The sequence below is a fragment of the Madurella fahalii genome, assembly GCF_045866475.1.
Source record: "Madurella fahalii IFM 68171 DNA, scaffold_2, whole genome shotgun sequence".
Lineage (NCBI taxonomy): Eukaryota > Fungi > Ascomycota > Sordariomycetes > Sordariales > Madurella > Madurella fahalii.
The window spans coordinates 7,494,802-7,522,139 of NW_027263972.1; the positions used below are offsets into that span (position 1 = coordinate 7,494,802).

The 27,338-nt window shown below is 55.0% G+C and overlaps 7 protein-coding genes across 7 annotated transcripts; 5 read left to right on the forward strand and 2 right to left on the reverse strand.

The window, feature by feature from the left end:
- Positions 1–410: 410 nt before the first annotated feature.
- On the forward strand, positions 411–2,184 carry ELP3 (Elongator subunit; the record flags this gene model as incomplete). The annotated part of the gene is made up of 2 exons (XM_071060393.1): positions 411–702; positions 758–2,184. The coding sequence occupies 2 exons, from the start codon at positions 411–413 to the stop codon at positions 2,182–2,184; spliced, it is 1,719 nt and encodes a 572-aa protein (XP_070916494.1).
- A 451-nt stretch (positions 2,185–2,635) lies between these two features.
- Positions 2,636–7,012, reverse strand: MFIFM68171_04974 (uncharacterized protein; the record flags this gene model as incomplete). Its single annotated transcript, XM_071060394.1, has 11 exons — positions 2,636–2,884; positions 2,949–3,404; positions 3,469–4,342; positions 4,517–4,831; positions 4,895–5,247; positions 5,289–5,917; positions 5,975–6,095; positions 6,195–6,352; positions 6,417–6,609; positions 6,664–6,687; positions 6,743–7,012. 11 exons carry the CDS (start codon positions 7,010–7,012, stop codon positions 2,636–2,638), a joined length of 3,642 nt encoding a protein of 1,213 aa, XP_070916495.1.
- Positions 7,013–8,178: 1,166 nt separating this feature from the next.
- MFIFM68171_04975 (uncharacterized protein) lies at positions 8,179–8,534 on the forward strand (the record flags this gene model as incomplete). Its single annotated transcript, XM_071060395.1, has 2 exons — positions 8,179–8,312; positions 8,396–8,534. 2 exons carry the CDS (start codon positions 8,179–8,181, stop codon positions 8,532–8,534), a joined length of 273 nt encoding a protein of 90 aa, XP_070916496.1.
- Positions 8,535–18,947: 10,413 nt separating this feature from the next.
- MFIFM68171_04976 (uncharacterized protein) lies at positions 18,948–20,064 on the forward strand (the record flags this gene model as incomplete). The annotated part of the gene is made up of 2 exons (XM_071060396.1): positions 18,948–19,486; positions 19,545–20,064. 2 exons carry the CDS (start codon positions 18,948–18,950, stop codon positions 20,062–20,064), a joined length of 1,059 nt encoding a protein of 352 aa, XP_070916497.1.
- A 3,375-nt stretch (positions 20,065–23,439) lies between these two features.
- MFIFM68171_04977 (uncharacterized protein) lies at positions 23,440–24,729 on the forward strand (the record flags this gene model as incomplete). Its single annotated transcript, XM_071060397.1, has 1 exon — positions 23,440–24,729. The coding sequence occupies one exon, from the start codon at positions 23,440–23,442 to the stop codon at positions 24,727–24,729; it is 1,290 nt and encodes a 429-aa protein (XP_070916498.1).
- Positions 24,730–25,227: 498 nt separating this feature from the next.
- MFIFM68171_04978 (uncharacterized protein) lies at positions 25,228–25,775 on the reverse strand (the record flags this gene model as incomplete). Its single annotated transcript, XM_071060398.1, has 2 exons — positions 25,228–25,474; positions 25,558–25,775. The coding sequence occupies 2 exons, from the start codon at positions 25,773–25,775 to the stop codon at positions 25,228–25,230; spliced, it is 465 nt and encodes a 154-aa protein (XP_070916499.1).
- Positions 25,776–26,366: 591 nt separating this feature from the next.
- On the forward strand, positions 26,367–27,143 carry SOD2_1 (Superoxide dismutase [Mn], mitochondrial; the record flags this gene model as incomplete). Its single annotated transcript, XM_071060399.1, has 2 exons — positions 26,367–26,978; positions 27,036–27,143. The coding sequence occupies 2 exons, from the start codon at positions 26,367–26,369 to the stop codon at positions 27,141–27,143; spliced, it is 720 nt and encodes a 239-aa protein (XP_070916500.1).
- Positions 27,144–27,338: the final 195 nt, after the last annotated feature.

Genomic DNA, 27,338 nt, shown 5'->3' on the forward strand with positions numbered 1-27,338 from the left:
CAATGCGATTCAGAGTGCTCCGTCATTTCCCCAAAACAGCGTCCCTGTCCAAAAATGTCTCCAGCTTCGACCAACAGGACGCCGCAGTGGTAACAGGGATCCACCTGATGCCCGTTCTGCGGCGGCAGTATTTTTCCGCCTGCCGGCTAGCCTCAGCGGCACTGGGACCTGGACCTCGAGCCCCACCATGCAAGCCGACCGAAGCCGCGAATGGGTTTTTATTTTTATTTTATTTTTCGGCTGCCCGCAAACGGCCAGCGTGGGGCTGTGATCCACCGTGATTTTGCCCCGCCAAACATCAGATATCGACAACCCTACGAAACAGAACGAGGGTTGTTAGCGCTAACGTTGAAAGCACGATAATTGTCCCACGGATTCATGGGGGTGCTGGACCCGAATATATCCTCATGATGGCCACGACCACGGTAACTACGACAATACGCAAGAAGGAGACAAATCTCCCTCCGGAAAACGAGCGCTTCCTTCGATGCTGTGCAGACATCGCAAGTGCTCTGATCGAGGACCATGAGGCGGCGAAGGACCCCAGCCGGCCCCGGAAGGACATCAACCTCAACACCCTGCGCTCCAAGTTCGCAAAGAAGCACAAAATCAACAATGTACCGCCCCTGACAGCCATCATCGCGGCCGTCCCCGAACACTACAAGAAGTATATCCTCCCGAGGCTGATCGCGAAGCCCATCCGTGAGTCTCCCTGCCGCTGGCAGTCGGTGATCATCGACGGCTAACTCTGCACTAGGCACATCGTCGGGAATTGCCGTAGTGGCAGTCATGTGTAAGCCGCACCGCTGCCCGCACATCGCATACACGGGCAACATCTGCGTGTACTGCCCCGGCGGCCCGGACTCAGACTTCGAATATAGTACGCAATCGTATACGGGCTACGAGCCAACGTCTATGCGTGCCATCCGGGCGCGATACGATCCGTTCGAACAGGCGCGCGGGCGCGTCGACCAGCTCAAGGCACTGGGACACTCGGTGGACAAAGTCGAGTACATCATCATGGGCGGCACCTTCATGTCGCTCCCAGAGGCCTACCGGGACGAGTTCATCTCGCAGCTACACAACGCGCTAAGCGGCTACGGCACGCTAAACGTGGACGAGGCGGTCCGCGGCGGCGAGCAGAGTAACATCAAGTGCGTCGGCATCACGATCGAGACACGGCCCGACTACTGCCTGCAGCCGCACCTCTCCGACATGCTGCGGTACGGGTGCACCCGGCTCGAGATTGGCGTGCAGTCCCTGTACGAGGACGTCGCGCGCGACACGAACCGCGGCCACACGGTGGCGGCGGTGGCCGAGACCTTCTGCCTGGCCAAGGACGCCGGCTTCAAGGTGGTCAGCCACATGATGCCGGACCTGCCCAACGTTGGCATGGAGCGGGACCTAGACCAGTTCCGCGAGTACTTTGAGAACCCGGCGTTCCGCACCGACGGCCTCAAGATCTACCCGACGCTGGTGATTCGTGGGACGGGGCTGTACGAGCTCTGGCGGACGGGGCGCTACCAAAACTACACGCCCAACGGGCTGATCGACCTGGTGGCGCGCATCCTGGCGCTCGTCCCGCCCTGGACGCGCATCTACCGCGTGCAGCGCGACATCCCCATGCCGCTGGTCACGTCGGGCGTGGAGAACGGCAACCTCCGCGAGCTGGCCCTCGCGCGCATGCGCGACTTTGGCACCACCTGCCGCGACGTGCGCACGCGCGAGGTGGGCGTCAACGAGGTCAAGCACAAGATCCGCCCCAACCAGATCGAGCTCGTGCGCCGCGACTACGCGGCCAACGGCGGCTGGGAGACCTTCCTCGCCTACGAGGACCCCAAGCAGGACATCCTGGTGGCGCTGCTCCGCCTGCGCAAGTGCACCGACAGGTACACCTTCCGGAAGGAGCTCGTGGGCCAGCCGACGAGCCTGGTGAGGGAGCTGCATGTGTACGGCATGGCCGTGCCGGTGCACGCGAGGGACCCGAGGAAGTTTCAGCACCAGGGGTTTGGCACGTTGCTGATGGAGGAGGCGGAGCGGATTGCGAGGGACGAGCATGGGAGCGAGAAGATCAGTGTGATCTCCGGGGTGGGGGTGAGGAGCTATTATCGGAAGTTGGGCTATTGGCTGGATGGGCCTTACATGAGCAAGTGGCTGGATGGGAGACCAGGGCCGGAGGAGTAGGTGGGACAATAGACGGCGGCGATGGTCCTGGGGTAGGGCTTTGGTCTCGTTGCATACTGGCGTTTGGGCGGTCCATTGGGTGGCTTGAAGGTATATCATGGCCTGAAAAGGAGGCGTTGGCGGTGGCGGTACGTGGCATGAATCGCCTATATGCGGTTGGGTACTGTGAAAAGTTGAGTACGCATTGTGACATAAAAAGTATATCCTCTAATAGGTTTATGGAAGGCTACTTATTCGCACAACATCTCTTCGGCCGTGTTAGATATAAACAACAAACGGGAATGGCCCAGCGGCGCCCAATCCACGAAGAATGACAGCGTCCGTCTACCAAAGCAGCGCGACTCTCTCTCGCCACGAGACTCGTTCCAGACTCAACACAATAGCCCCAACCTAGGCTGGGGACTGCCCACTTGTCGATCAGCCATCTGCTATAATGTTTCATGTTTCCGGATCATTCTATGTCATGTGCTACATGGCGCAAGGTTGTATAGCGCCAGATACGAATAGTGCCGTCGATGGACACCGTAACGACGTAAGGGCGAGATCCAGCGGCAGCTACCCTAGTAATCGAGTCCCTATGGCACATCATGATTGCATGGGGCACGTCCGTTTCGGTATCCCAGAACATAGTGGTACCATCACTCGAACATGAGATAAGCCATTGCAAGTCAGAAGTAAAGGCAACATCGGTTGCAGAGCCCTACCAGACAACTGAGTAGCATTAGTGCGAGTTGCTATAACTGGAGTGGGACATAGTCAAGTACCTCGTGGTAGTTCGAGGCGAAACCTTCTCGGGCAGGTATCCCTATCTCTCCGCGTTTGATCTGGTGCAAGCGAACGCCTGTATTGGAGCATGTGGTTGCCAAAAATCGCCCATTGTTCGACATTCTTATGCTGGCATTGGAATTCCTCCGGTATATTCTTTGAAAGAGCGATCCGCTCTCGGCATCCCAGATACTAACATTTCCATCGTTCGAGCTAGTGGCAATAAACCGGGAGTTTGGGCTGATCGTGATAGAGGTGAGACACCTCCCGCGTATGATGGCGAGGTATGCAATCATCGTCTCCTGATCACCTTCGCGCCACAAGCGTACTGATCCATCGTAGCTTGCTGTAGCGATGAATTGTCCATTTGGGGCGTAGGAGACGCCGGATATTCTGCCTTCATGGCCCTTGCTGGTCCGGACACTTAGTGCGGTGGTCGCCGCATAATTCCAGACCTAGGAGTTCGCATCAGAAGACTTTACAGGAACGATTAGCAACATGTGTCCAAGACTCGCTTACCCGGAGCAGTTCGTCCCCAGCAGCAATTGCGAGAAGCTTCGCGCTTGGACTAAAAGATAATTCACTGGCACGACCCGCTCTTGTGTCCCTGAACCCGTACCTATACAACAGCTTTCTGAAGTCCGCATCAACCATCTCAACGAGCCCGTAGTATCCTATTGCAATTAGTGTGCCATAGGGGCTGAAGCAGGCTCCGGAAGGGCGGTTGTCGAGCCGGATGGTACGTATATGGCCGACCTCAATACGGGCTTTCGTGTCCTGAGTGAAGATGACGATAGAGTCGCAAGAATCGCTTAGGCCTCTACGAGCAGCATTCTGCAGAGCTTGCGACATGGCATTCCCAAAGGACAAGGTCGTTTTCTTGCACGTCGGAGAAGGGACTACTGCGTACGACCGAGGGCGTGCGCTGCTTCCACTGTCTGGAACTGGCCCAAGATTCAGGTTGGGTTCGGGCTGTCCGTGATCCGGTTCGACCACTCGAACCCTAGGAGGCACCAAGATGCACCCCTCGGCATGGTATCTCCTGTTGTGGTCTGCAAGGTCCTTCTGATGTCGAAAAGCGATACTCGCCCTCCAGCAGTTTGGGCGGGCGCAGTAGATCCCCCTGACGTGCAGCTTCTCGTGGTCTATCTTGAGCGACTCGGTAGCGAACCCGATCGATGCGCTCGTGCATGGTGAGAACCTGCAACGATAGAAACACTGGGAGTATCGTTCTTTGAATCGAGCCACCTGTTCGGCGGGGACGTCGCGGATCTCGGTCCGCGCCAGCAGTTGTTTCACCAATGAACGGAAGGTTATTGATAACCAGGTGAGTAATGTGGGATCTTGTTCGACAGCAGCCGTTTCAAACTCTGCGCGCTTCCATATCAGCCCTCTGTGTTAGTCTTGAGCGGAGCGGTGACACACACCTGCGCCGCTGGCTACGGTTATTTTCCCATTGTTTTCCCTGAAAGCGAGGAGACTGCCGCACAGGGAGAGAATTGACGTAGCCGAAATCGCCAATAGGCGGGGGTTTTCCGCCAGTGATACCGAAGCTTCGCCCACCTACTTGGAACCGTGCTTGATCTTTGACCACAGTTCTTGGTGGCGCTGTTCTAACTCGGTGAGAACAGTGCCATGGGAGTCATGCGGAGACATACGCTCACCGGCCTCGCCGTCGAGAAGATGGTCGAGCCAGAAATCGATGGCATAGGGGAGAAGGTTATGTGAGCCGTTAACGACCCTGGCGAGTCGGTCTTCCTCACTCAGGTTGGGATCGAGGAGGCTGAGGCCGTCTCTGAGCGCCAGTGAGCATGAGAATGCGATGGAACTATTGAAAGACTGGAGACCGGTCTGGTCGGACTTCCAGCGTGTTCGCAGGTATCTGTACAATTCCGTCAGTTACAGCATGCACTGATGAACCGATTGACTGATGTTTTGTCCCTACTCCTCTGCTGTGAAGTGAATTAGACCGATGCTGCCATCCCGTAGCTCTTCAACAAGGGGCTCGCACTTGTCAACAGCGCTGTCGTCAAGCATCTCCCATTCGTCCAGGACCGGCGACTCGGGAGTTAAGGCCACTCCATGGACGACCTCGAATTTCTTCAACGGCCGCTTGGTATACACCAACCAGGCAAGAATTCTGACCACCCTGCCTGCTACCTTGTCTGTTTTTCGCTGACATAGGGCGGCGAGGATCTTCCCATACAAATCCGATAACTCGCTTGGCATCGCCGTAATGGAATCGTGCAGCTCTCTCAGCCTGTCCACATCCGAGAGCGTGTCGAGAACGAGTCTCACCTAGAGCATCATGCCTGTGGAGGGTTCCTTGCAGCTCTCACGTACGAGTATACGGACCACGTACCATTCGCTCTAGCAGCAATGACTTGACAAAGTTCGGTGACCAAAGCGTCGGAAAGCTGCCAGGAACGCTTCGCAACCGCAATATCTGACAGTCTGGCCCTGGCGAGGCCCTCTATTCCGTGGGTGATGGAATCACTTTCATCGGACAACGAGATGGTACTGGTAGCCTTGACCTTTTTATGCAGTGCCCGTGTAAGGTCTGGCCGGCTGCGGCTACAAATCAGCAACTTACAATTGTTTGCGGCCGTGTCGACAGAGACCAGATAGAGCAGGTCTTCAATAATGAATTTCTGCTCCCTCGGCTCGCACTCGTGCACGCCGTCAATGACGATCCGGCAAGGGGACGCGCCAGTAAGCAGGCCAGGTTTGTCAGCCGTGCCCTCTAGCATCCCTCGTAAAACCTTCAAAGACGGCTCGCGGTGCTTTTCCACGTAGTCGGCATAGGCCACTGCCGCCAAGTCTGGGTTTTGGTTGATGAGCTGTAGGATTGGAGCCTTGAGAACCTTGGACGATGTATCGGCCTGGGAGTATCTGCAGAAGTAGCAGATGGTTGCCATTCCGGTTTCCTGCAGATGCTCGACGAGGCTTGCACACAGGACGGTCTTGCCTAGCAATCATCGCAATCAGCTGAATCCCTAGGCCAAGACAACCCACACGGACATACCAGCTCCTGGCTTCCCGTGGATCCAGATGACAGGGCTTTTGGAGCCCGTCTGCAGCCAGGGTATCATCTTCGCATGTCCTTGGATCCAATCGCAACTTTTGGGAAGGCACTCGCGGAGCACCTGTTCGCATTGGTCGTCTTGTGATAACGGTCCCAAACCCAACCAAGAAACGACGGAGTCCCGCTGGCGGCTGAGCCTGTGTTACTCCTTGAGAGTTACCTCGGAAGCCACATCCTCACGCCACTTCTTCGCCTCAAGGATATCAATAGTGACAGCTTCCTGGTCGATGGAATCGCGGTGCCGTGCCATACTCGTCAAGATCGAGTCAAACCGCACGTCAAAGTACGCCCAAGATGTCATGAAAAAGAACTTCCAGGCTGGTCGGTGTGCGCAACTAATCAGCCCCCGATATATTTAGCATTTGGGGCTGGAACCACTGACACCTCCTGGCGACAAATTTATAGGCACGGCGGTGGAACTCGATAATGTCGGAGTAGTAATGAGACAATTTGGACAACAGGGCCGGGCTGTCTTTGAAAGCTCCGCCCAATTTCTGGACGCGGGGAGGTGTCTCGGCGATCCTATCATAGGCTTCGATGAGTTTGTCAAACGCTCCTAAGTAGTCGGATGTGACCTTTGCGATGTTAGGACTCTGTACGTCAAACTGCCAGACAAGAGAGATCATTACCTGGAGCATGGGTTTTATGGGCGCCTCGTGTATGTTAGTCCCACATATCGGCGTCTGGAGAGTGGTGCAATTTGCAAACCCATATCCAAGGCATGTACGAGCTCAGGCCATTGCTCAGCGCGTCAATCGCTTTCGAGTACTTCTCCAAGCCTTGAATGAAGGGATACAGCGTGCGCAGGTTCCTGGTGGCCCTCCTTCGTTGCAGGTCCGCCTGAATGGAGATTATGGTGTCAATAACGTCCTGAACGGCCGTGTTTTCAATTTGCCGCTGGTGTTCTGCTCTGACAGTCTCCTTGAATCGCTTTACTGAGTCCGTGATGATCAGCGCCGCCTGGTTGGCGTTCGCCATGTTGGAAGAGCGAGTAGTCATGGTTCAGGGACATAGTCTGGCAAGGTGTTGACTGCCGTGTTTAGAAGTTGCAAGGACTGCTGTGGGAGTAAGGATCGGCGGAACCAGCATGGCGGGATCTCTCGAGCACTCCGTTAACTTTTCTTATGTTGGCGAGACGCGGACAGTGCACAGAATGGCGGGGGTTCCCGAGTCGGCCAATGAGAAAACCAGAAATAAAAGGGTGAAAGGTGGGAGAGGTCGGTTGGATCCGCCCCGCGGACAGCCTCGTCTTGCACAGCCTGGTGAGGCCTACAGGGCAAAGTCCCACAGAATTAACTCAAGCCCCAGAGCCGCTTGTCTGCTCCGCGCGAGCATATCGACCGTAATGTCTACCCTTGCCGTCACCAATCCGCTGTGTAGCTCCGTGACGACTATATTGCAACCTTGAGAATCCCGACGCCCCTGCTGCGCAACTTGACCGATCCGAGCGTGTTTGCAGGGCGGTTCGAACGGGAACGGCCACATGTAGGCCAAACGAAATACCCCTCCATCCTTTGGCGTTTGCTGTGCTCCTACGCCGGAACAGCCGTCATGGATATTGGTATATCGCACCGGCCGGTGCGAGGGACGCATACTCCATACGGCTCTGTTCCACTCAATGAAATGATGATGGAAACCTCCTCAAGGAGTGGTTTGTTACGGAATGGTTGGATGACCTGGGCCAACCATCAGATCTGCAACGTAACTTCAGCTAATTAATATTCCAATGCACGCCAGCTCGAAGAACTCCCGGTGACATCGCTTCCGACCACAACTATCCTCGATAGTCCTTCCTTTGTTTCTGCAACCCTTAGCGAGAACGGAATCGTCCAGCGATCTTCGGATGGTGTTTCTATAGGGCAACTGGATGCAGTCGTTGCTAAGTGCTTCGACGGTCTGGTCAACCAGGAGGATGTCTATATACAGTTAATGGTGAACGCGGGACCCGTCAAAGGCCGTCCTAGGAGAGAACCGCTGGTCGTTGCTCACGCCGCTGCTATCCTGTATGGCCCAGAGGATGTCGCCGACCATGTGGGGACATTTTTAGACAAATGTAAACTCTTCCTCAGGGCCCCTTTGGTTGCCAGCACAATGTGCCCTATAGGAATCCGCACTGCTTGTCAACTCTTTTCGAGGAACCGAAGATGACGTTCGGACTCCAAGACCCCAGCGCTGCTTTCGCGGACTTTTCGTTGCCTGACTCGCTCAGAGCACTCGAGACAACTGACAACTTTCCGGAATGGGGTCAGCCGGCGGCGTTGAGGACCACTCTACACCGGTAAGCGACGCGACCGCTTGCTGCTCGATTGGGTCATGGAAGGGTATATGCGAGTAATAGGTGTTGAGCTAATACCCTGAAAGGCACCAGAAGCAGGCTCTCTGGTTCTTCCTGTCGCGCGAGTCGACCGACAACAACGACTCTTATTGTGGTTCCGCTTCCTCGTACAGTAACCCTTCCTCTTCAGCGTCAATGCGGCTGTTAACCTCGGCCGAGCAGTGATGGATGTGTGGGAGTGTCAGCTAAAAGGGTATAGGCTCACTAGAGCGAGGCCACTGCAACCAGGAGGCTGACCCAGAGAACTAGCCACACGAAACCTGGGATTCTCTCGTGGGTCAGACATCATGGGAAACAGCGGCTGACGGGGGCTCCCGGGGTGTCATGGCCCGACATTTGTCGTTACGACATATGCGACCGTTCAAGCGGAATACAAGCGGCGGCGGAATCAGCGCGGCGCACTGTTCAATTGCCAATGGCGCCGAATAATTCTTGACGAAGGTTGGTTGCATGCGACGGTCCGCTCACAATCACACCATGCAAAATGACGACGTGCCATCCACGTAGCGCATATTATCAGGAACAAGACGTCGACTTCATCAGCTATCTGCTCACTAGACGCGCTTGCGAGGTGGGCCGTCACTGGGACACCGATCAAGAATAGCCTGGCGAACCTGTCTAGCTTGTTGAGATTCCTCCGCTTTCAGCCGTACGACGAGGCGAGCGTAGTTGACCATGACATTATCGACTATTTTCGGAGGCACAACGTCGACGAAGGGACCCGCAGACTGCAAGCCCTGTGCAGGCCTCTCATGATCCGTCGGTCCAAAAACGCAATCGTCCTTCCTCCGAGACGTGATCTCATTAGAAAGGTACGCTTCTCATCTGAAGAGGAGCACGGGTATAAGACGCTTGAGAAGGCCGCTCAGGCATCGTCAGAGCAGCTAACAGATTCTCATTCGGAGGCCGTCTGGATAAACACCGTTCAATTGATCAACAGGCTGCGCATATTCTGCAATATCGGAATGGCTTCATATCCCATAGGACTTACAACCGGGACACCAGCATTAGTCTCCGATACACCAGAGAGACAGGAATCTTCGGGGCAATCGTCGCCAGCCAGGTCGCGCTGCGTACAGTGTCAGCGGATCGTCAGCGCACTGGATGTAGCCGGCTCCGTTAACGCCTCGGCGTATGGCTTCTACTCTGCATGCCAGCAGGTGTACTGTAGCAGCTGTGCCGGTCTCTGCAATTACCAGGCCACCACCGAGTGCTTATGCGACAGCAGTGATGGGCACTGTATGCTGCGGATCCTTTTGCCGGAGTTAGTCCAGGAAGCCGGGCAGACACAGTCTGTCCCAAACTCGCCCGACTTGCTGAAAATGCCCTCAAGCAAAGTACGTGCTCTGGTGAGAGAGGTTGTGGAAGGTCTGCCGGAGAAGAGGTACGTGCTCGAAAGGCCCGGGTCACAGCGGTGAATCCGACGGTTGACGTTCAGCATCTCGCCGCAGCATCGTGTGTTCCTCCTGGACCTCAAGCTTGGCCATGGTTCAACGGGCACTTGACGCCGAGCGCATCCGCTACGTACGCGTTGACGGGTCGCTCCCATTACCCGCCAGAGAAGCTGCCATGCGCCGGTTCCGAGACGACGAAAAGGTGAAGGCAATTCTAGTGACGATTAACTTGCGGTGGCGTTGGGTAAGACATCAGATGCGCTCCTTTCCCGGGCCTCGTTAATTAGGTGTCGATGCCAGGCTCGACCTCACGGCGGGGTCCCGGATTCACCTGCTCGAACCTCAGTGGAACTCAGCGGTCGAAGAGCAAGCTCTGGCCAGGGCTTACCGGATGGGCCAGCACCGACTTGTTGTCACGATGAGATATCTCATAGAAAAATTCCGTCGAAGAGGTCCGTTCGATTGGCGTTCATGTCATTCTTATTTCTGCTATGATGAGGGGCTTTCTCCACCGCTGGAGTGTCGTCTGTCTAATCGCATTCTCTAGCTCGTCTCGTCGGTCAAGGAAAAGAAACAGATTCTCTCCGACCTCCTCATACGGAACCGTCATATTGTAGAGACGGGAAATTGGGTTGCCGAACCTCCGGCTTCTCCTGTGTTGCTGAGTCGAGTGATACTGGTTCGGGCAATGGTGGTTAGGTGGATATCTACTTGAGCAATGGAGGTGCCCGCCATTGACTCATCACGCGAGCATCATGGCAGATACAGCTTCTTTACCGGCTACGTAGATCCGCCCATGCTTTCCCAACCGACACACTGAAACGGGAAGGTGGGGGAGCCGGACATGATGTAATGTACATACATATAGTTCTGGGCAGAAGGGTCATGCCTGGGGAATATGGCTTGTATTCATTGGGGTAGGGTCTCTAGATGGGCCGGCGTTCGATGGAGTTTAAATCCGTGTTGGGACCCGTCCCTAAAACGGCCAGATTGGTTTCCCGCGTTTCATGTTTCTCCTTCCAAGCCGACAAGCGACAAGCGAAGCTATATAAAAATCGGTGTGACCCGTGTGAGTGTAGAGATGTTGGGTATAAGGATGTAAGTCTGTCGCTGGCAGTGGATCCCCTGGGCCCGGCACCGAAAGGGATGCGATCGGATTTCATCTACTGTTGCCTCGTGTACCCTATCCCGTTTAGATCTCTGCTGATGACGTCCAACGGCCGAAACCACCCATAGGGCCTTTAAGTTCCCGACACAGAAGGTAAGCACGTGGGATAAGAATATGCTCAAAAAATAGAGATTGCGGGGCCATTACCGCCTATGCTATACTTGGAGAAGCGCAACACAAGCTAACTTGAAGAGCCGAATTGTGATTTAGCAATCGAGCAAGACCAAGATATCTTTCCTGATATCCGGCCTTATTTACGTCGTAAGTGCACTACTGTCTTAGGAGTTAAGAGATCGGTGCGGATGTTGGGAGGGTGGATAACGTGATAATCCTACGCTAGAGGTGCGGGGCAGAGCGCGAATTGCAGAGCGATCCTCTGAGGGGTATCCTAACCCAGATGATCTTATCGTTAAAGCAGCGAGCATCACCGTCTCTTGCATTGCTGCCGTCGACCCCCTTGTAGGCCTGCTCATAGCCCTTTGCACCGGTGCTCCTAGTAAATAAATAGCTCACAGTCCCGGGTTTACCGGGGAGCTTAAAGCTCAGAAGCCCAGGGACCATCTCATTGACTTAGTGACCGGCTCGCTCCAGCCATTTATTCACTTCTTGGTGCCCCATAAAAACTTTTATATACTTATTATTCTATGCAACCGTTCTAGCAGTTGAGGTACTGAAAAGTACTGATCTTCGGCTTGGCACTAACTATGCTCTGCCATTGGTCAGGTTTGTGTTTTGCCAAGAGCGATGCATCTGGCTAAATGCACCCCATCTGATTAGACAGTGTTAAAAAAAAAAAAAAAAAAAAAAAGGGCTTGTTCGCCCAAGATATGCCTTCACCTAGCGTTCAGGCAAATCGACTCTGTCCACTGCATATGTGTACTTCGCGAGATAGTATAGGAGGATAATAAGGGACAATCAACAAAACGGGGCAGTAGCGAAGCTGGATGCAGATGGCAAAGCCGCCTACAGTAGCGCGGTAACCGCAATGTTTAGATCCCGATTGGGAAAACGAAATCCTCAGACGGAGCAGGTCACACTTGCGGATTGCCTGAGTCACAAAATGCTTAGAGACCTAGTGAAGGTAGGCGGTATGAGGCCAAAGCTAGGAGACGGAAGCCGGAAGCCGTTTAGACACCGAGGAGGAGAGCTCCGAGAGCATGGTGGAGGAAAAGACATTGCATATCCACCGCGAGTTACCCTAGCTATTAGCCACCGAAACCCCGTCAGTCCAAGGCACAATAGCGTAGCCCCGAAGACACTGCTTCTTTCGGTACGAAGCCCCTGTAATATCGGCCGACTCGTGTATATGGTAGTTCCCACCGACACGCAGAGCAGGGATGAGGCTAATTCCGGGCGAGGATGCGGCGGTTGAGGAGAAACAATGACAGCTCGGGCAACCCCCGGGGGAAAGGTTGTGAGGTTCAAGTCTGCCGACTCTTGTGTTTCCTCCTCGTCACCCTTCATTGTGGCAAATAACCAACTTGTCTCGCCCTCCTTGCTTCCGTCCATCTTCGGCGGCGGCGCGTAACTCGGTACTCTCAGCATTCTGCTAAAGACGGTTGATGTGCAGTAAGTCACGTCGTCTACTGTCGTATGCATAGAGCTGAACGCCAAGGGGGCTGGCGAGGGAAAGGGGGGAGCGGCGTCGCTCCGCAGCGCCGCGTATCAAGAGATTCCCATAGTTTCGCGGTCCTTCGTCCAGGGAAGAGGAATGGGGAAGAGGATCTTGTGCGAGATTGGATGGATTCGAGAACCGAGGCTCAGGCTTCGTAACGCCAGTGCTTTGGAATTCGGGAAAGATGGCAGGCTGATGCGCTCCGATGTGTCTCTGTGCTTGCCGATGGTGTGTGGACGATCTGGTCCGGTTGATTGTCAACGAAGTTTATGCAGCTTGGTAGGTTCTGTCTGATCGCAGGACAGTCGCTCGACTCTGGGGAGGAAGGGAAGGGAAGAATGGAGAGATGGTTCAGGAAAGCCACAAACTCTTTTCGCAACGCTTGTAACGCCCTTCGGTAAGGTAACCGCCCGATCCAAGGTGCTTTAGAAATCGAGGGGATCCGGCGGGGATGGGGACGCGCCGAGACAAGCTGAAATCCAATCGACCGAAGCGTTTAAGTTCTCAGATCGCAGCAAACTTTGCTCGGTGAAGGGGGCGATGGCGGCGTTTAGTTAAGGTCGCTGTAGACGCATCTATTCCCCTCAGCCGCGATCCAACAACTCGAAGGCCCAAGATGTTCCCATAGAGCTGGAGATTTGCCCAGAGGACAACACGGAGGAATTGCTGTTGGCCCGATGCTGGGTCTGCTCGTCGGGTGTGCTTCAGGTCGTAGGAGAGGCACCGCGAGTCGGATCGAGGAATCACAAAGAGGTTACAAGATGTCAAGACGATGGATCATGACTCTCAAGGAACGTTTGGACGCACGAAGGCCTGATTACATGTCGCGTCATGATGGAACGCGTGTCAGGAGGTTGGTGGAAAGGAACGAAAGGTCGCCAAGGTGACAGGACTCCGAGAGCAGGCTCGCTACGACTCGGCTCCCGCTTGACCGAACCCCCCGGCTCCAACATTAAATCCCCTGCTCCCACCTTAGCAATGTACTGTGCTTTCGTAATAGATTGTTGATAGATTCGCAACCAGTAACTCTTAATATCTGCTTTCTTTTCCTATTCTCTTTTCATTTCGAAGAATTCTTGTGCATTTGGCAAGGCGCCTCCTTCATACGCTCTCTAGGTAGGTGCCCATCATATCCAAGCGGCTGTGCAGCGCCGGAGCACACAAGCAGCCTCGACACAGCTAACGATCTGCAGGCAATACCTTACTCAGGGCAATGGTTCAGATGCCCCGCTGAATTTCTTTTCTCTTCGACGCTCAAGAGCCCCAGCCATGAAACCAACTCCGTTCGAGATCAGACCCCCGCCGGTAATTAATTGTTACCATATTCGCATTGCAGATGGGTGTGTCTTTGGATGGACTAGACAGCGGGGTGGCCTTAATGATCGGACATTATCCTGCATAATAAGGGGAAAATAGAAATAGATTTGGACTCGGCCGCCCCAGAGTGCCGTCCAAGTCCAGAACCAGTGTTCTGCGGGGCCCTAATTGACCAACAAGAGCCGCAGACGATCGAGTTTGACGGAGAAATCAAGCAGGTTCCATTTTCAGTGGAAGCGCACGCATGTGTTAGTGACCTCTAAGGAGGTTGGCTGCAGGTTTCAGAGGGGTGTGTGCGATGCTACGTCGCATTATATACAGATGGATCCCGTAGGAGCAGACATCGCCGGTGATGTCTGCTTAGGGTGCGCAGCTATTCCAAAATGCGCATACGGGTAACTAATACGCAGTAAGGTATGGCTGTCTCGAAGCATCCCGGTCCGAGAGCGTCATGATCGCCTCTTCAACGACCAAGCGGAAGACCTCCCTGTTCCCGCTTGTTTGCTAGCCAATGTGTAGTTTGTACCTCGCTGAGTCACCGCTCACCTGAAACTAACGAAATGCAGGCGGAGCCCCGTGTCTTGATTTAATAATGACCGTCTCACCGCCCAGCCGGGGCAGACACAGATCTGGGAAGATGGGTCAACTGCTGAATTCACGGAATTAACCCCAAGATGTTTATGCATCTGGACGGCGGAGTGTGCCAACGACATCAATTCAAAACACTAAGGACGGTATATCCCCTAAACTAAAAGGAAAGACAAAGGTGGTATTTCGGAGATGCCGCTGTGAAAATTTCGGTTGGAACCGATTTACTTGGTATTTAATAACCAACAAAAAATCGCAGACAAAATAATTGGCTAATCAGGGCTTTGCCGCCGCATGGTGAACGCCAGATCCTGGCGCTTTTTCTCCTTTGCATCTCATGGAGGCACGTAGCAAAGCTAAAATGATCTCGAGCCAACTTTCCGGCCAGTTACGTGCCCTCACATCGAAGGGTGTCCAGGGAGGCGCAAAAGAAGATCCCCTGTCTCTAAGCGCCGCATATTCGACATAGCAAAACCCTACTCAGACCAGGCGTTAGGCCCCGGACCGAGACATAGACGGAGAGTGCTCTTCACGGTAAGATAGCTGGGGGAAGTACCAGAGAACACGGCGACGAGTTCGCGGTTCCGAAACTGGACTGCTTGCTCGGTTGTTACCCAGCCACCAATGCCGACGAGCATGTCGTCGATCTGTCGATGCTCTTCTGCGACGGAATGACTCGCTGGTATGCCATACAGTCAGCCTAATTACATCAAATTCTTGGGTGCGGGAACTGCGCCGCTGACGTGCACTCACACATGATGTCTGAAGCTCAGGACAGGTGTCTGAGGGAGTGCCGATAGGGAGTGATGCGAATCTGCGTCCCGGTGGAAAACAGGTGACGGCCCTATGCCATCTTTATAGATCACGAGTCCATCCTATGCTCTGAATGACTCCGCTGAGCTTTCCTATTTCTCTGGTTTGTTTTGCTTTTTCTACTTGTGCTTCTGTCAAATTCTCATCGCGGGTATCCATCCGATGGGCTATGACGAGTCCTGTTGCCCCACGTCGGTAGGGAGGGAGGGATCAGCATTGGAAGGGGCCCGAGCCCCAAAAGAGGTCTGCAGAAACAACCTGAGTTGTCCCACCGGCCTTCGTTCCCGGGCAGCGCGTAAGACCGGGGAAGGCTGAAAGGTGGGGCAAACTACCCGCCCATGGAACTCCTGGAGGCTTGATGCACACACTTGGCGAGCAGCTAACACTCTCGGACGTACGGTACTGGAGAGGGACTCGGTCTATTCGCGCGCATCGGCGATTTCTACGGCTTTCCATCCTCAATATCGCGTTCTGTTACTCTTAAACTTTCCGAGTCATTAAACAAGCTTCTGGTGGTATCCTTAGCTGACACGCTAGCCTGTCTGGTTGGGGTGTACGAGATATTACGGGGTTTTGCGCAGATCAGATGTCGTAAAAGAATTGAATTGAGCGTGGGTAGAAGAAAAACAAGGCATGTCTTGTCGCTGCCGGGTGCGCACAAACCGGGCCTTAAAGCGTGTGGGTTCAGCCCGGGCTTCGTTAGTTAAAAAAAAGAAGAAAAAAAGAAGGGAACTCGGCGACAGTCAGGCCCGCCATAATGATTGGTAATGACATCCTCTCTGTGACGAGCCGTCAAGGGTCAAATGCGGGGACAGGTCGGTACATAGTTGGCGGCATATTAGGCGCCGTACAGGCTATGGGAGATCTAAGAATGGGGCGTTAGGCTGTGGCCACATGCTCTGCAGTGTGCTATCCCGCTGTGTTAGCGGCTAACTTTTAGCCCCAGGGGGCTCCAAGACGGCGGCTGCGACACCTCGGGAGACGCGACCGGAGACACGACCGGAGACGCGATTCGTGACGCTCAAGTTGGGCACAGTAGCAGGTTGTATGGTTGAGTCGTTTCAAGTAAATCTCGTAAGCGTTGGACTTGGCAAGCAAATGTACCATTAACTGCTGACCATTGATTTTTGGCTTGGGCGGCGTGAGCGACCTTGGTGGGAGATACTCGCGGAAATGAGAAGGCAGAAAAGAAGCAATCGACGGGAAAATTCTGTTCCGCTGTTGTCAAGAACCTACAGGGCTGGCGGTATTTGTGTGCTTTCAGGTTGCATATCTTGCGGGTGCAGATTCACTTTGTTTCGCTTCCCCTCCCTTCCATTCTTTCCTTGCAAGACAAGCCTGTGGCTTTTCCATCACGCCCCCAGTGTCTCTCGTCCTCTTTATAATTTGCCTGTCGCCGCCAAGCTTCGAAACTTTTTGCCTTGATTGTTCCATACTGTTCCCCCAGGATTCACCCTCAAATCGCGGGCAAAAGCAAGTGCCAACCAACGCCTAACCATAGCAGTGCTGCCACAAAACGTTGCGAATGACGGTACACACGTTAGTGAGATGTTTTCGCAGTCGGCCGATTGTCACCCCGCCTAAACCTGCTCGATTCCTTGCTCTCCGGAAAGCCGACTTCACGAGTCACACGCGACACACTATCTCGACTTATTTGACCAAGTTCGGACGCATTTTCAATCTCAGGAAACACAGTGCGTATACTTGCTAATGTTTGCTCGGGTTAGGATAGAAACATGCCGCCCCATCAAGTCATTCCAGCAGGAGCGGGGACGGCGGCCCAGACTCACCGAGTGTCTCGCGCGATTGCTTGCCTCGACCGATCCGGCAAGGAACAACACACCCCGTCTCTCATCCTAAACCTAGGTTCAAAGACGGATAACCACCCCTTTGTGCCTAGAACTGGTTCTTCGACAGCCGAGCTACCGGGCGCCCCAATGCTCTCCCTACCCGCAGCCGCGTCGGCTGGGCCTCTACATCGGTTGGTCTAGACATGCGGACCCGAATTGCTCATGAATCATGAGTGCGGCGGCCACACGTGCTTCCAGCCCGAGCAACCATGAGCGCTGGCAGCAGTATAGACCGGAGGCATTCAAACAATTTACCGGGTCTTAGGTCTCGGGATGATGCGGATAGGCTCTGCAGGCCAGTCTCGAGCCATGTCGCTCTACCTGCTACTATACAGATGCTAAATTATATGGAAGTTGCGCAGGCTATGGACCCGTACACTGACCCGATTCCATGTCCTTCGATGGCTACCGGCTCACTACATTACTATGCGTCGCAACAGCACGACCATCTTAATTCGCCTATCTCGCACATTTCCAATCGACGCTGGCCCAAACAGTATGCGGCATGCTGGCGGAAGGATGGCTTCCCCTCCCAGCAGTGCTGGGTTCGTCGTTGGAAATATGTATACGCGGAAAACCCCGGCAGATCCCGCTGTTAAGGCCAAGCCCGACATATCAGCGCATTTTTCTTATTCTCCCTCACGCAGGTACCATTTTTATCAGCCAATTCCCATCGAGGGATCTCCGCTCTCCGGCAACGGCCGGCTGTCAGCTGTCAGATTCGAGCAATATGGTAGTACTTGGTACTGGCGTTGTGGGCAATATCAAGCTTTTGCATGGTCGTATCCGGGGACGCTTAGTGTCCAAGGGCCTACGCTTGGGTCGCCATTCGGCAGGGATACCGAGAGACGGGGCCAAGGGTTTGATCGGGGCGCTGGCGGAGCCCTAGCGGAGTAAGCACGAGTAGGCCCAGGTGTCCAACAGGACAGGGCTCTTGCGGCTCTGCGGCGTCTGTGCATGCATGTTGCAGCACGTTCCCGTCGTCGCTAGCCGCATAGCGCCCGGCGGCTCTAGCGCTCTGGAAAGAATTATGGTAGAAGGGTCTGAGGGGAAACGAAGGGGAAAGGAAAAAAAAAAAAAAAAATACCAAGGATGACGGGGGTGGGATTCGAGACTCACTCCCCATATCTGGCTGGGGGATTGAACTGATGTACGGCTTGGAATTTGGGTGGTCCCACGCCTGGCGCCTTGGATCAGCTCGGCCGCTTTGCCGTTTTGTTTCGATGTGGACCACCGTGTGGGTTTATCAGCTTTCGGCTTAGGGGCAGATAGCATTGAAGCCTAAGCGCCATCCACTCGACGCGTCCAGTAATGAAGTCAAACACTCAATTTACACGGAAAAACTTCTAGTAGCCTGACTTTTCTGCGAGGCGGTTAAGTTTTACCTTTGCGACGAAACTACGTACGTGTTTTCACGAACATCTCTCGAGGTTCCGACCCGGATGACGCTTTGCACCGGCAGATGGCCGCGATGCCGAGGCTCCGATTCCGGCAGGCAACGATAAGAGTAAGATAAGGCAGCCACTATCCCGGCGATAAGCAGGCCATCCCCGCTGAGCGAAACACTGGACCACTGCCACGCAAACACCCGACCGTTGATCTCCCGTCGCCCCCATTTCGCAAGCAGAAAAGTAAAACAAACCCCGAAACCTAAACTCCCTTGGCAAAACCCACGGCCACTGGCTCGACAAAAGCCAGCCAGCAGCCTGCCTGCCTGCCGGATGCCATCCCATCATCCCCGCTATAGATCCATGCCCGCGCAAAACCCCCGTCTCAATTGATCGTCCCTTCCTGGAACCCAAGTTTTTTCAGTCCCCTAAATTTTACAGCATCATGTCTGCCCACCCCCACGAGGCGCGCACCATCCCCAACCCTCCCCTCCGCGCCGCCACCATCCTCTCCTTCCTCCCCGCCTTCCCGCTGTGCGTCGCCCACGCCGTCCTCTCGCGCGCCGTCGTCCCCGCCCTCGGGCTCGTCCCGCTCTTCTTCTCGGCTGCCGCCGGCATCTACCTGCTGGCTGACGCGAGGCGGCGTGGCCGGACGCGCGCGCGCGGCAAGCAGAGGGGTCCGGCGATCGGTCCTGAGGGCGGCGAGGATGCCGGTCCGTCTGCACCGCAGGGTGATGATGGTGGCGACGGTGAGTATGGTTATGAGGCTCGCGCTGGGGATGAGGATGGGGAGGGGGGAGGGGAGGAAGATGGTAGCGGGCCGGTGCTGACGCATCGGATTGTGGTGTTTGCTGTCGATGTGGTGCTTGCGGCGGGGTTGATGGTGGTGTTGGTGTTTACGTGGATCGGGGCTAGAGGGGCGTGGCAGAGGCCCGAGGTGACGATGCTCGCGGCGTACTCGACCGTTCCGCTGCTGGTGAATTTGTGAGTTTTGGGTCGACGGCTTCTTGCCTGGAGAGCGGCGTGCTAACTGATGCGATAGTTTGATCCACCTGTACCTTGCTGCGCGTGAGCTTGTCGCTGGCCTGGCTATTCCCAGCCTCGTTGAGTGGACAGCCTGGCGTGCTGTGCCGCCTGACTGTCCAAGGTGTGGCAGCCGGCTCCGGCCGGACTCGCTGCCGCCGATCCCGTGGTATGAGTCCGTATCGGCACCGAATGTATCGCTTCCTCGACTGCACGCACCGTCCATATCGCGGCCCTCCCTGCCGGCGGTCAAACTCCCCAAGTTCTCAGGCCTCAAGGGTCCCCACGAGTGGAAGGTCCCTGCGTGGATGAAGGGCCGGAGGCAATACGCTAGCCTATTTGTGGATGATGACCAGATCGAGCGTGATCGGTATATGGATGATCCAGACGGAGGGCCATCTGCATCTACTACGGTGATTGCCACTGGGTCTGCTGGTCACGCCCCGGTGGTGGAGGAGGTGGTCGTGGGCAAGAAGGATAAGAAGGGAAGAAGTGGCTCGGGCGCGGCCCTGGCTCGAGAGGACGAGGCTTCTTGGTAGTGAGATGCCGGTTGATGTCTTGACGGGCTTTGGGGCTGGCTTGAATGGGATATTGTTTGGCATCGACGCCGTTCTCTTGGGTCTTATTTGCTTGAAGCGCTGACAGTCTTAGCTAGATACCCCTTGTTTGTTCAATTTTGTCAAGTTTTCTGTTCCCTCACTATATTGTCAACGGTATGGTTAGGAAATACTAGGTCTGTAATAGGGGGAACTTGGAGGATATGGATGGGCAAAATACCCCATAGTCTACCAGGCGAACCCGCCTACGTCATATTTACTTACGGTTCTATGGGACGGCTCACGGATATCCCCATGCCTTAAGGCGACTCATTCTTCCTGATGTTCGTCCACCTGTATTTAGAAATCGAATTTGTCACGAGTTGGGCGTGGCTCTCCCCGCCAGGTTCAAGCAGTGCTTCAGGCGAGTTCCGGCTAGCAGATATTGTCCACCTCCGGAGCCGCCCCCATCTAGCTCGCTGGCCGGCATACAGCGCCTCTCGAAGCTGCTCCAAGTATGTTGAGATTTGGATTGGATTGATGCAGTGGATTCTCACCAATGCAGCGGTTGCCCTCGGGACATCGCGTAAAGATAGACCGAACACACCACGACCAGGCGACTAGGCCGGCGTACTTTTATGAGCGTCGCTAGCTTCTCCGCAACATAATCGGTCCCGTATCATTAAGACCACGATATCTAGCGCTGCTTTTACTTGGCGCGCAGTATGACAACGAGGTCGCTCAACGGCCCTAGCCACACAAAAGGACGACTGTTGGTTCAAGCTCATCAGCTCACAGACTTCGGAGAACCCTGGGGATGGCACAATTGCAGCGACGATGCTACGGATTGTCCCCGACGACCGAAGCCCGAGAGTGAGTGCCCGGACCCTAGAAGCCGGCCCTGGAAGTACAGCGTAAAATATCGAAGAAGTGAGCCGTAGGGCTCAGAGTCGATCTTGTTGTACGTTAGGCGGGGGTTTTAAAGGCCATCATCACCGAAAAAACAAAAAATAATGGGCCGGTGTCTTTGTGGAGTTAAACGGAGCGATATATCAGTATGCGTAGCTACTACAATGTCGAGGGTAGCGGCTGCTCCAGAATGGAGGAGACTTAGATTCGTCCCCTTAACGCTTTATTGTGCTCGTTTCCAATCGCGCTTCACGTTCGAGTTTCGTTACGGTAGCCTAGATACTTCCAGTTTTAGGGGGCAAGCGAGAACCTCAATAGGCTACCGACTCCCCGGCTTGCTCTGGCGGTACCTGTCAACCAGATTGATACGGAGCTCTTGATCAAACGAATCAGCGGCCTCATAGGTCGTGTTAGCGTAGTTCAAGCATAGCCATTCAAGGTCTCACAAGTCTCTCTCGGTTCCTCTTGTATCTAGCGCATAAAACTTGGCTCTGAAGAGGCGCTGAAGAGACAGGGCGTTGTAAGTGCATCGTCTAGCTACGGTCTCTGCTGTATTGATGGTGATACCACTGGAATGACTATGAATGGCGGCCAAGTTCCCTAGTGAGGTGGTTAGGAGCTGCAGAAACCGTGCTAACAAATCTGGGACCGGTAAGGACGAAAGACCTACCACAGCCACTCCCAGCCATAGATTGCAATGCCGGTGTATAAATCCTTCAGTAGCAAAAGCGCCGGTTAGCAGGAGACTACAGAGTTCCGATACCAAAGGAAGCCATACGCGCCGGTTACTATGCAAAGCACTAACTCGACCACTGTGTCTCGCCTCGACGGCTAGATTCACGTCCTTGGTGGTGCGGCTTCGGTTTCCGTGCATTATCGTGGCAATGCCTCCCACAACGGCCCTATGCAATCACTCCGGCATTTAGCAGTTTTACAACGTGGTCAGACCTCAGTATGAGATGCTGTTATGCCGCATTTCACATGTTCCCTCTCGAGTCCGGGATGACGGGCTCGATCATCGTGCCGCGTTGGCGGTTCGGGGAGCTCCTCCTCGTCCGAGTCCTGTCTGGGTGAGGAAATGGCCAATTTGCCAGCGGACATGGCGATATTGATAAATCTGAAAATAGTTGTGAACCAAGGAACTTCACATGACATCTAGCGTTGAGGTGGAAGAGAGACGTTAGTGGAGGAGCGAGTCAGAGTACTAGTCAGAAGTGGAGGCAACATTGGGCAGTGTCTGTCTGCAACGAATTGTAGGGACGAAGACCTCACTAATCGGTGTCGCACCGCTCGCGACCAAGATGCCTCGTCATCTTGAACACGCCTATGCCCTCGAAATTGGAGATATCAGAGACAGAAATTGCGTTTGCAGCGTCTCAGACGTGCTCGATGCCACCCGCACGTTGGAGGACAAGACCATCTGTGGCTGCGTCACGGGTACAAGGGAACTGGTTTACTTATTACGGGAACATTGAGGGTCCCATTGGTGAGTTCAGGCCGCACCCGCAGGCCATGCTGTCACTGTTCTATGCGAGCCGTCATTGATGTCTTTGCAACATCTAGGATTGGGAGATTGCAGTACTAGACGTGCACCTGGGGGAGACCGTGACATCATCACCTGCAGCCCGACGTATCACATATAGGGGCGCGGGATGCCGCAGATGCGGCAGGTTGACTCCTTCATACATATCTTCTCGTTCTTCAAGTTGGAGTGCGTGCAGGGCAACTTTATCGTCATGCCAGCATCCGACCGATGGGTCGACTGCGCGGCGGACCGGTGTGGACATAGCCCATAATAGCGTTCCGTATCCGAAGCTTGACTCTCTTGCTCAGAGTCTACTTGATACCCAGCCAGACAGCGACACAGCCGATCTGGCTGGGCATGGATCTAGACGAAGCGCGGGACGAGGCAAACCTGCGACTGGACGACGAGCCGACCGAGTACATTCGCCACAAAGAACGAATTCATCCGCAGCTCCTTGCCGGGATTCCGAGGCCTGCTTCATCTTGCTCTCTTGATCCGTGCGTAAAACCAAGACATCGGTGGAGGGATGATGTGGAGGGCGGACGATGGAGGTGGAACGGCGAGCTTCCAGCGCAAATATTCGCAGAGGTTCCGCCTCGTGCAGGGGGCGAGCATTTTGGGCCGAAAGGGGTTAGGGTTCAGGTACCCACTAGAACTTTTGTGCCAACGTGGCGGTGATGTGTCAGCCCCAGCTCAAGCCACGACGTCCTTCGGCCTAGATGGACCCAGCCCCCTGACTTCTCAGCAATGCCTGGTCATCCACACTTTACACGCCAGGCAACCCATGATGGCGGCCCACCACCGTCGGCCACGTTGTGGCAGCGTCAATTCTCCTAAACAGGAGAAGTTGGCTCCGCTCCTTTTCTCCATGGGTATATCTAGCTCAGGCTGACCGTCGCTGCTCGGTTTCTGCCGTTTTTCTGCCAATTGATACTCGTTTTGCGATGCCGTTCTTTGCCAACACGCCCGAGTCTCGGCTTGGCCGATCCGACTCCAAAAACCCGCCGTCAACTTGCAGAGGGGTCACCTCCAGCGGCCTGCCATGCAGGCGCGCGATCGCCGCGGACGAACAGGGCGAGAGTTTCTATTGCTGGCAGCATAAGGACCAGGCGAGTGCCTCTGCCAACTCGACCCCTGGTCCTAAAAAGACGTATACGCCGATTGTAGAGGAGAGAACAAGCCTGGACACACTCGCCGAGCGCCTGGGTCTCGTGCGCACCCAGTCCGGGAGGCCGCAGAACAGCACCGGGGGCGGAAAGCAGCACCAACGCCCAAGCAAGATAGCAAGCCCTAAACCCAAGGAGTTCGTCTTTTGCTGCTGCTTGCGTATCCCTATCGATGACGCCTCTCCTCCACCGCGTCCAAGACCACAACCGATCCAGCCTGCCACCGTGTCAACCCCGCCGAGGCCTAGCGGAAAGAAGCATTCGAGTCAATATCTGTCGCCATCCCCCCGGCCAAGCCCGTCCCCGGGACGCCCCTCGCGGCGCGGCTCCGATGTCTCGCAGACGGCGCAGTTCATGTCGCTGATCCCGCACGACGCATCGCCCCAAACGGCATCGCAGCTCCTGGCAGAGCTGGCAAAACCCATCTCAGAAGGAGACGAGGCGGGGTACATATACATCTTCTGGCTGACGCCCGAGTCGGAACCGTCGACCCCGCCAGCCGAGGCGGCCCGCTCGCTACTGGCACCGCCCGCCACGCCCACGCGCAACGGCCGACGGCCAAGTGAGGTTCTCAGATCGTTTGCGAGGACGATTGGGGACGAGGACGACGACGAGTATGTGCCTGATGATGATTACGTGCCCGACCGCAGGGCCGGAGACGACTCTCGCCGCTCGGGCGGCAAGAAAAAAACCCACAAAAATGACAAGACCAACAAAAACAATAAGAAGATCCTTCTCAAGATCGGCCGGGCGACCAATGTACAGCGTAGGCTCAACGAGTGGCAGCGCCAGTGCGGGTATAACCTGTCACTGATCAGGTACTATCCGTACGTACCCTCGGGCAGCCCGGCGGCCGAGCCACGCAAGATCCCGCACAGCCACAAGGTCGAGCGGCTTGTGCATATCGAGCTTACCGGCCGTGGCATGCGGGTGGCTGATCGGGAGAAGTGTGAGGCATGCGGAAAGGAGCATCGCGAGTGGTTTGAGGTAGAGGCGTCGAGGACGGCAGTTGCAGAGGTGGATGACGTGGTGAGGAGGTGGTCGGATTGGGACGAGGCTCAGGGGTGATGGATAGTAGGTCTCTAACCTGGATTTCTGACACGTTTGGCTCCTTTTTGGGAGTCTGCGTTCGCCCATGGGACAGGAGTAAGTGGTTTGGGATTTCTCGGCTTCGTTGTCTCGGCATCCAACGCTAGAGCAGCTTGCATCTAGCATTGTAGTTGGCGTTTCTCGTTCGGACTTTTAAGGCAATGTCTGCTCTACCATCTCTATTAATATCCTTGCGAGTCGATCTTGCGAGTTTCTTGTTTGCAGGACTGCGAAAATGCACATGCAATTCAGCGACTTGGCCCCTTATTTCCTCACTCCACTCTCGCATCCGTTGAGCACCTGAGCACTGGAGCATGCAGTTAACGCCCAACCGTCTACAGCACCTAGATCCCAAGACCAACAAGCAAAGCCCGTCTATGACGCCCAGCACCTGCACAACCCCCAAACATTGGCCCCAAACCCGCAGCACCATGCGCCGTTCCCATGCAATATTATACACAATTCCCGTTCCAAGATCTACAAAACGGTAGACATGGCTGCCGGAAGAAAATTAAACCCGACAATTCCGTCTGCCAACAGCTCGCTCCCCCTCGTCATGGACACCCTCCGCCCAATGATGCCGTCTTGCCCCACACTCAACGAAAGGGCCTTGTCCAGCGGCACCTCGAACCCTTCCGTGTTGTCAATGTCCCGGCCGCGGCAGAGAGTGAACTGCTGCATCAGGCCCGAGTCGGAGATGGGTTTGGTCAGGTCGCCCGTGAGGCTGCATGGGTGGTGTTTCGTTAGCATACGGATGTGAGGTAAAGGAACAGGGAAGCAGGGAAACAGGGAGCAAGGAAGACAAACTGGATGGAGACGAGGATCTGCTCGGCGATGTTGATGCCGGAACTGTGGTTGGCCTGGCATGGTTGGTGGAAGCGTACGTGTGTGGCCTGGGAGCTGGAGGGAGCGGAGGGGTTGAGGAAGAGGAGGTTGCCGACCGGACCCGAGGAGGAGGAGCGGGAGAAGAAATCCACGCGGGCGCCGACGCGGGGAGTTGAGGAAGGGGTCTCAGGGCCGCACATTGTGTTTTCTTCGCTCTTTTCCGTCAAGGGGATGGTTGTCGGGTTTGCAGTAGTTTACAGGGTTGCTTCTGACTGATGATAATGGAAATGGCAAGATGATAGTTGCTCAGCAGTGTTGTGTTCGCGAAGATATATACGAGGTCTACTTAGGTGAAGATGTCCTACTACATTCACTTACAGATGACAGGTTTGCCCCGTGAGCACGATCGGCAGGGCATCGTTCCTGTTTGAGCCGGGCATCTCGACCCGTGCCAGAGATCGGAAATGCCAGACATTGGATGAGAAAAGAGCCAATCAGGACCCTAGAACCGTTCCCAGAATTACCCATAAGAGTGCCGCACACTTCTTGGCGGGTGTTTGAGAGGCTGACGGGACAGGGAGGGTGACGGGGTCCACGGCCGGATTGAGCACGTTTGCGCGGGTAAGAACCGCGCGAACCTTAACGGACATCAGCCCTCCGACGCGTACCAACTTCATCGATTTATCGCTTTATCGCTTCGTCGCTTCACCGACAGACAGCACATGCACGTACCTTGACGGCCAATTGAGCACGTTTCATTACTGACTCGCTGGACTGCTAAATTGCGCGCAATGGTCAACCTCGGCAGCTTGTGGCAATATCTTGCCCTGCAATCGCCGCTGCAGTCCATCTCAGGCGGCCAATTCAACCTCACCAACATGGGCCTCACGATGCACTCGCTGCCGCAGCTGCCCTATGCCTACGATGCGCTCGAACCGCACATCTCGGCTCAAATTATGGAGCTGCACCATAGCAAGCACCACCAGGCCTACGTGACAAACCTCAACAAGGCCCTCGAGTCGCATGTCGCTGCCGTCGCTGCAAATGATGTCGCCGGTCAGATCGCCCTGCAGCAGGCCATCAAGTTCAACGGCGGTGGACACATCAACCACTCTCTCTTCTGGCAGAACCTGGCACCCCCAGGCAGCGCTGACGCGAACGTTGACTCTGCGATACAGTTGAAAGCTGCGATTGAGTCAACGTGGGGAAGCTTTGACAACTTCAAAAAGACCTTCTCGGCAACTCTACTTGGCATCCAGGGGAGCGGATGGGGGTGGCTGGTGAGGGAAGGAGGCAAGCATGGCCCGCTGCGTATCGTCACCACCAAGGACCAAGACCCAGTAGTCGGGGGTGATATTCCCATTCTTGGCATCGACATGTGGGAGCACGCATATTACCTTCAGGTTAGTGGTCTCGTTCGGTCACGGGGATGTCGTGGACAGAGCTAACCCACATTTTAGTATCTGAATGGCAAGGCTGCCTATGTTGAAAACATCTGGAACGTCATCAACTGGGAGGTAGCTGAGGACCGTTTCGTGGACAAGGATGTAACTGTTTGCGAATTGTAATCCATCTCCATCACGTGCGTATCATGATTTGGTCTACGTGGATGGGGCTGTAGTCTTGGGATATCGATCTACGTATTGTCCAACATTCGAATTTCGTTCCACCCGACGAGTCTGCGCATAGTTCGGTCGTGCCTATTACATCTCGCCTGACAGTTTCACATCCCGGACCAGGCATTGCAAAGGACCTGCAGCTAA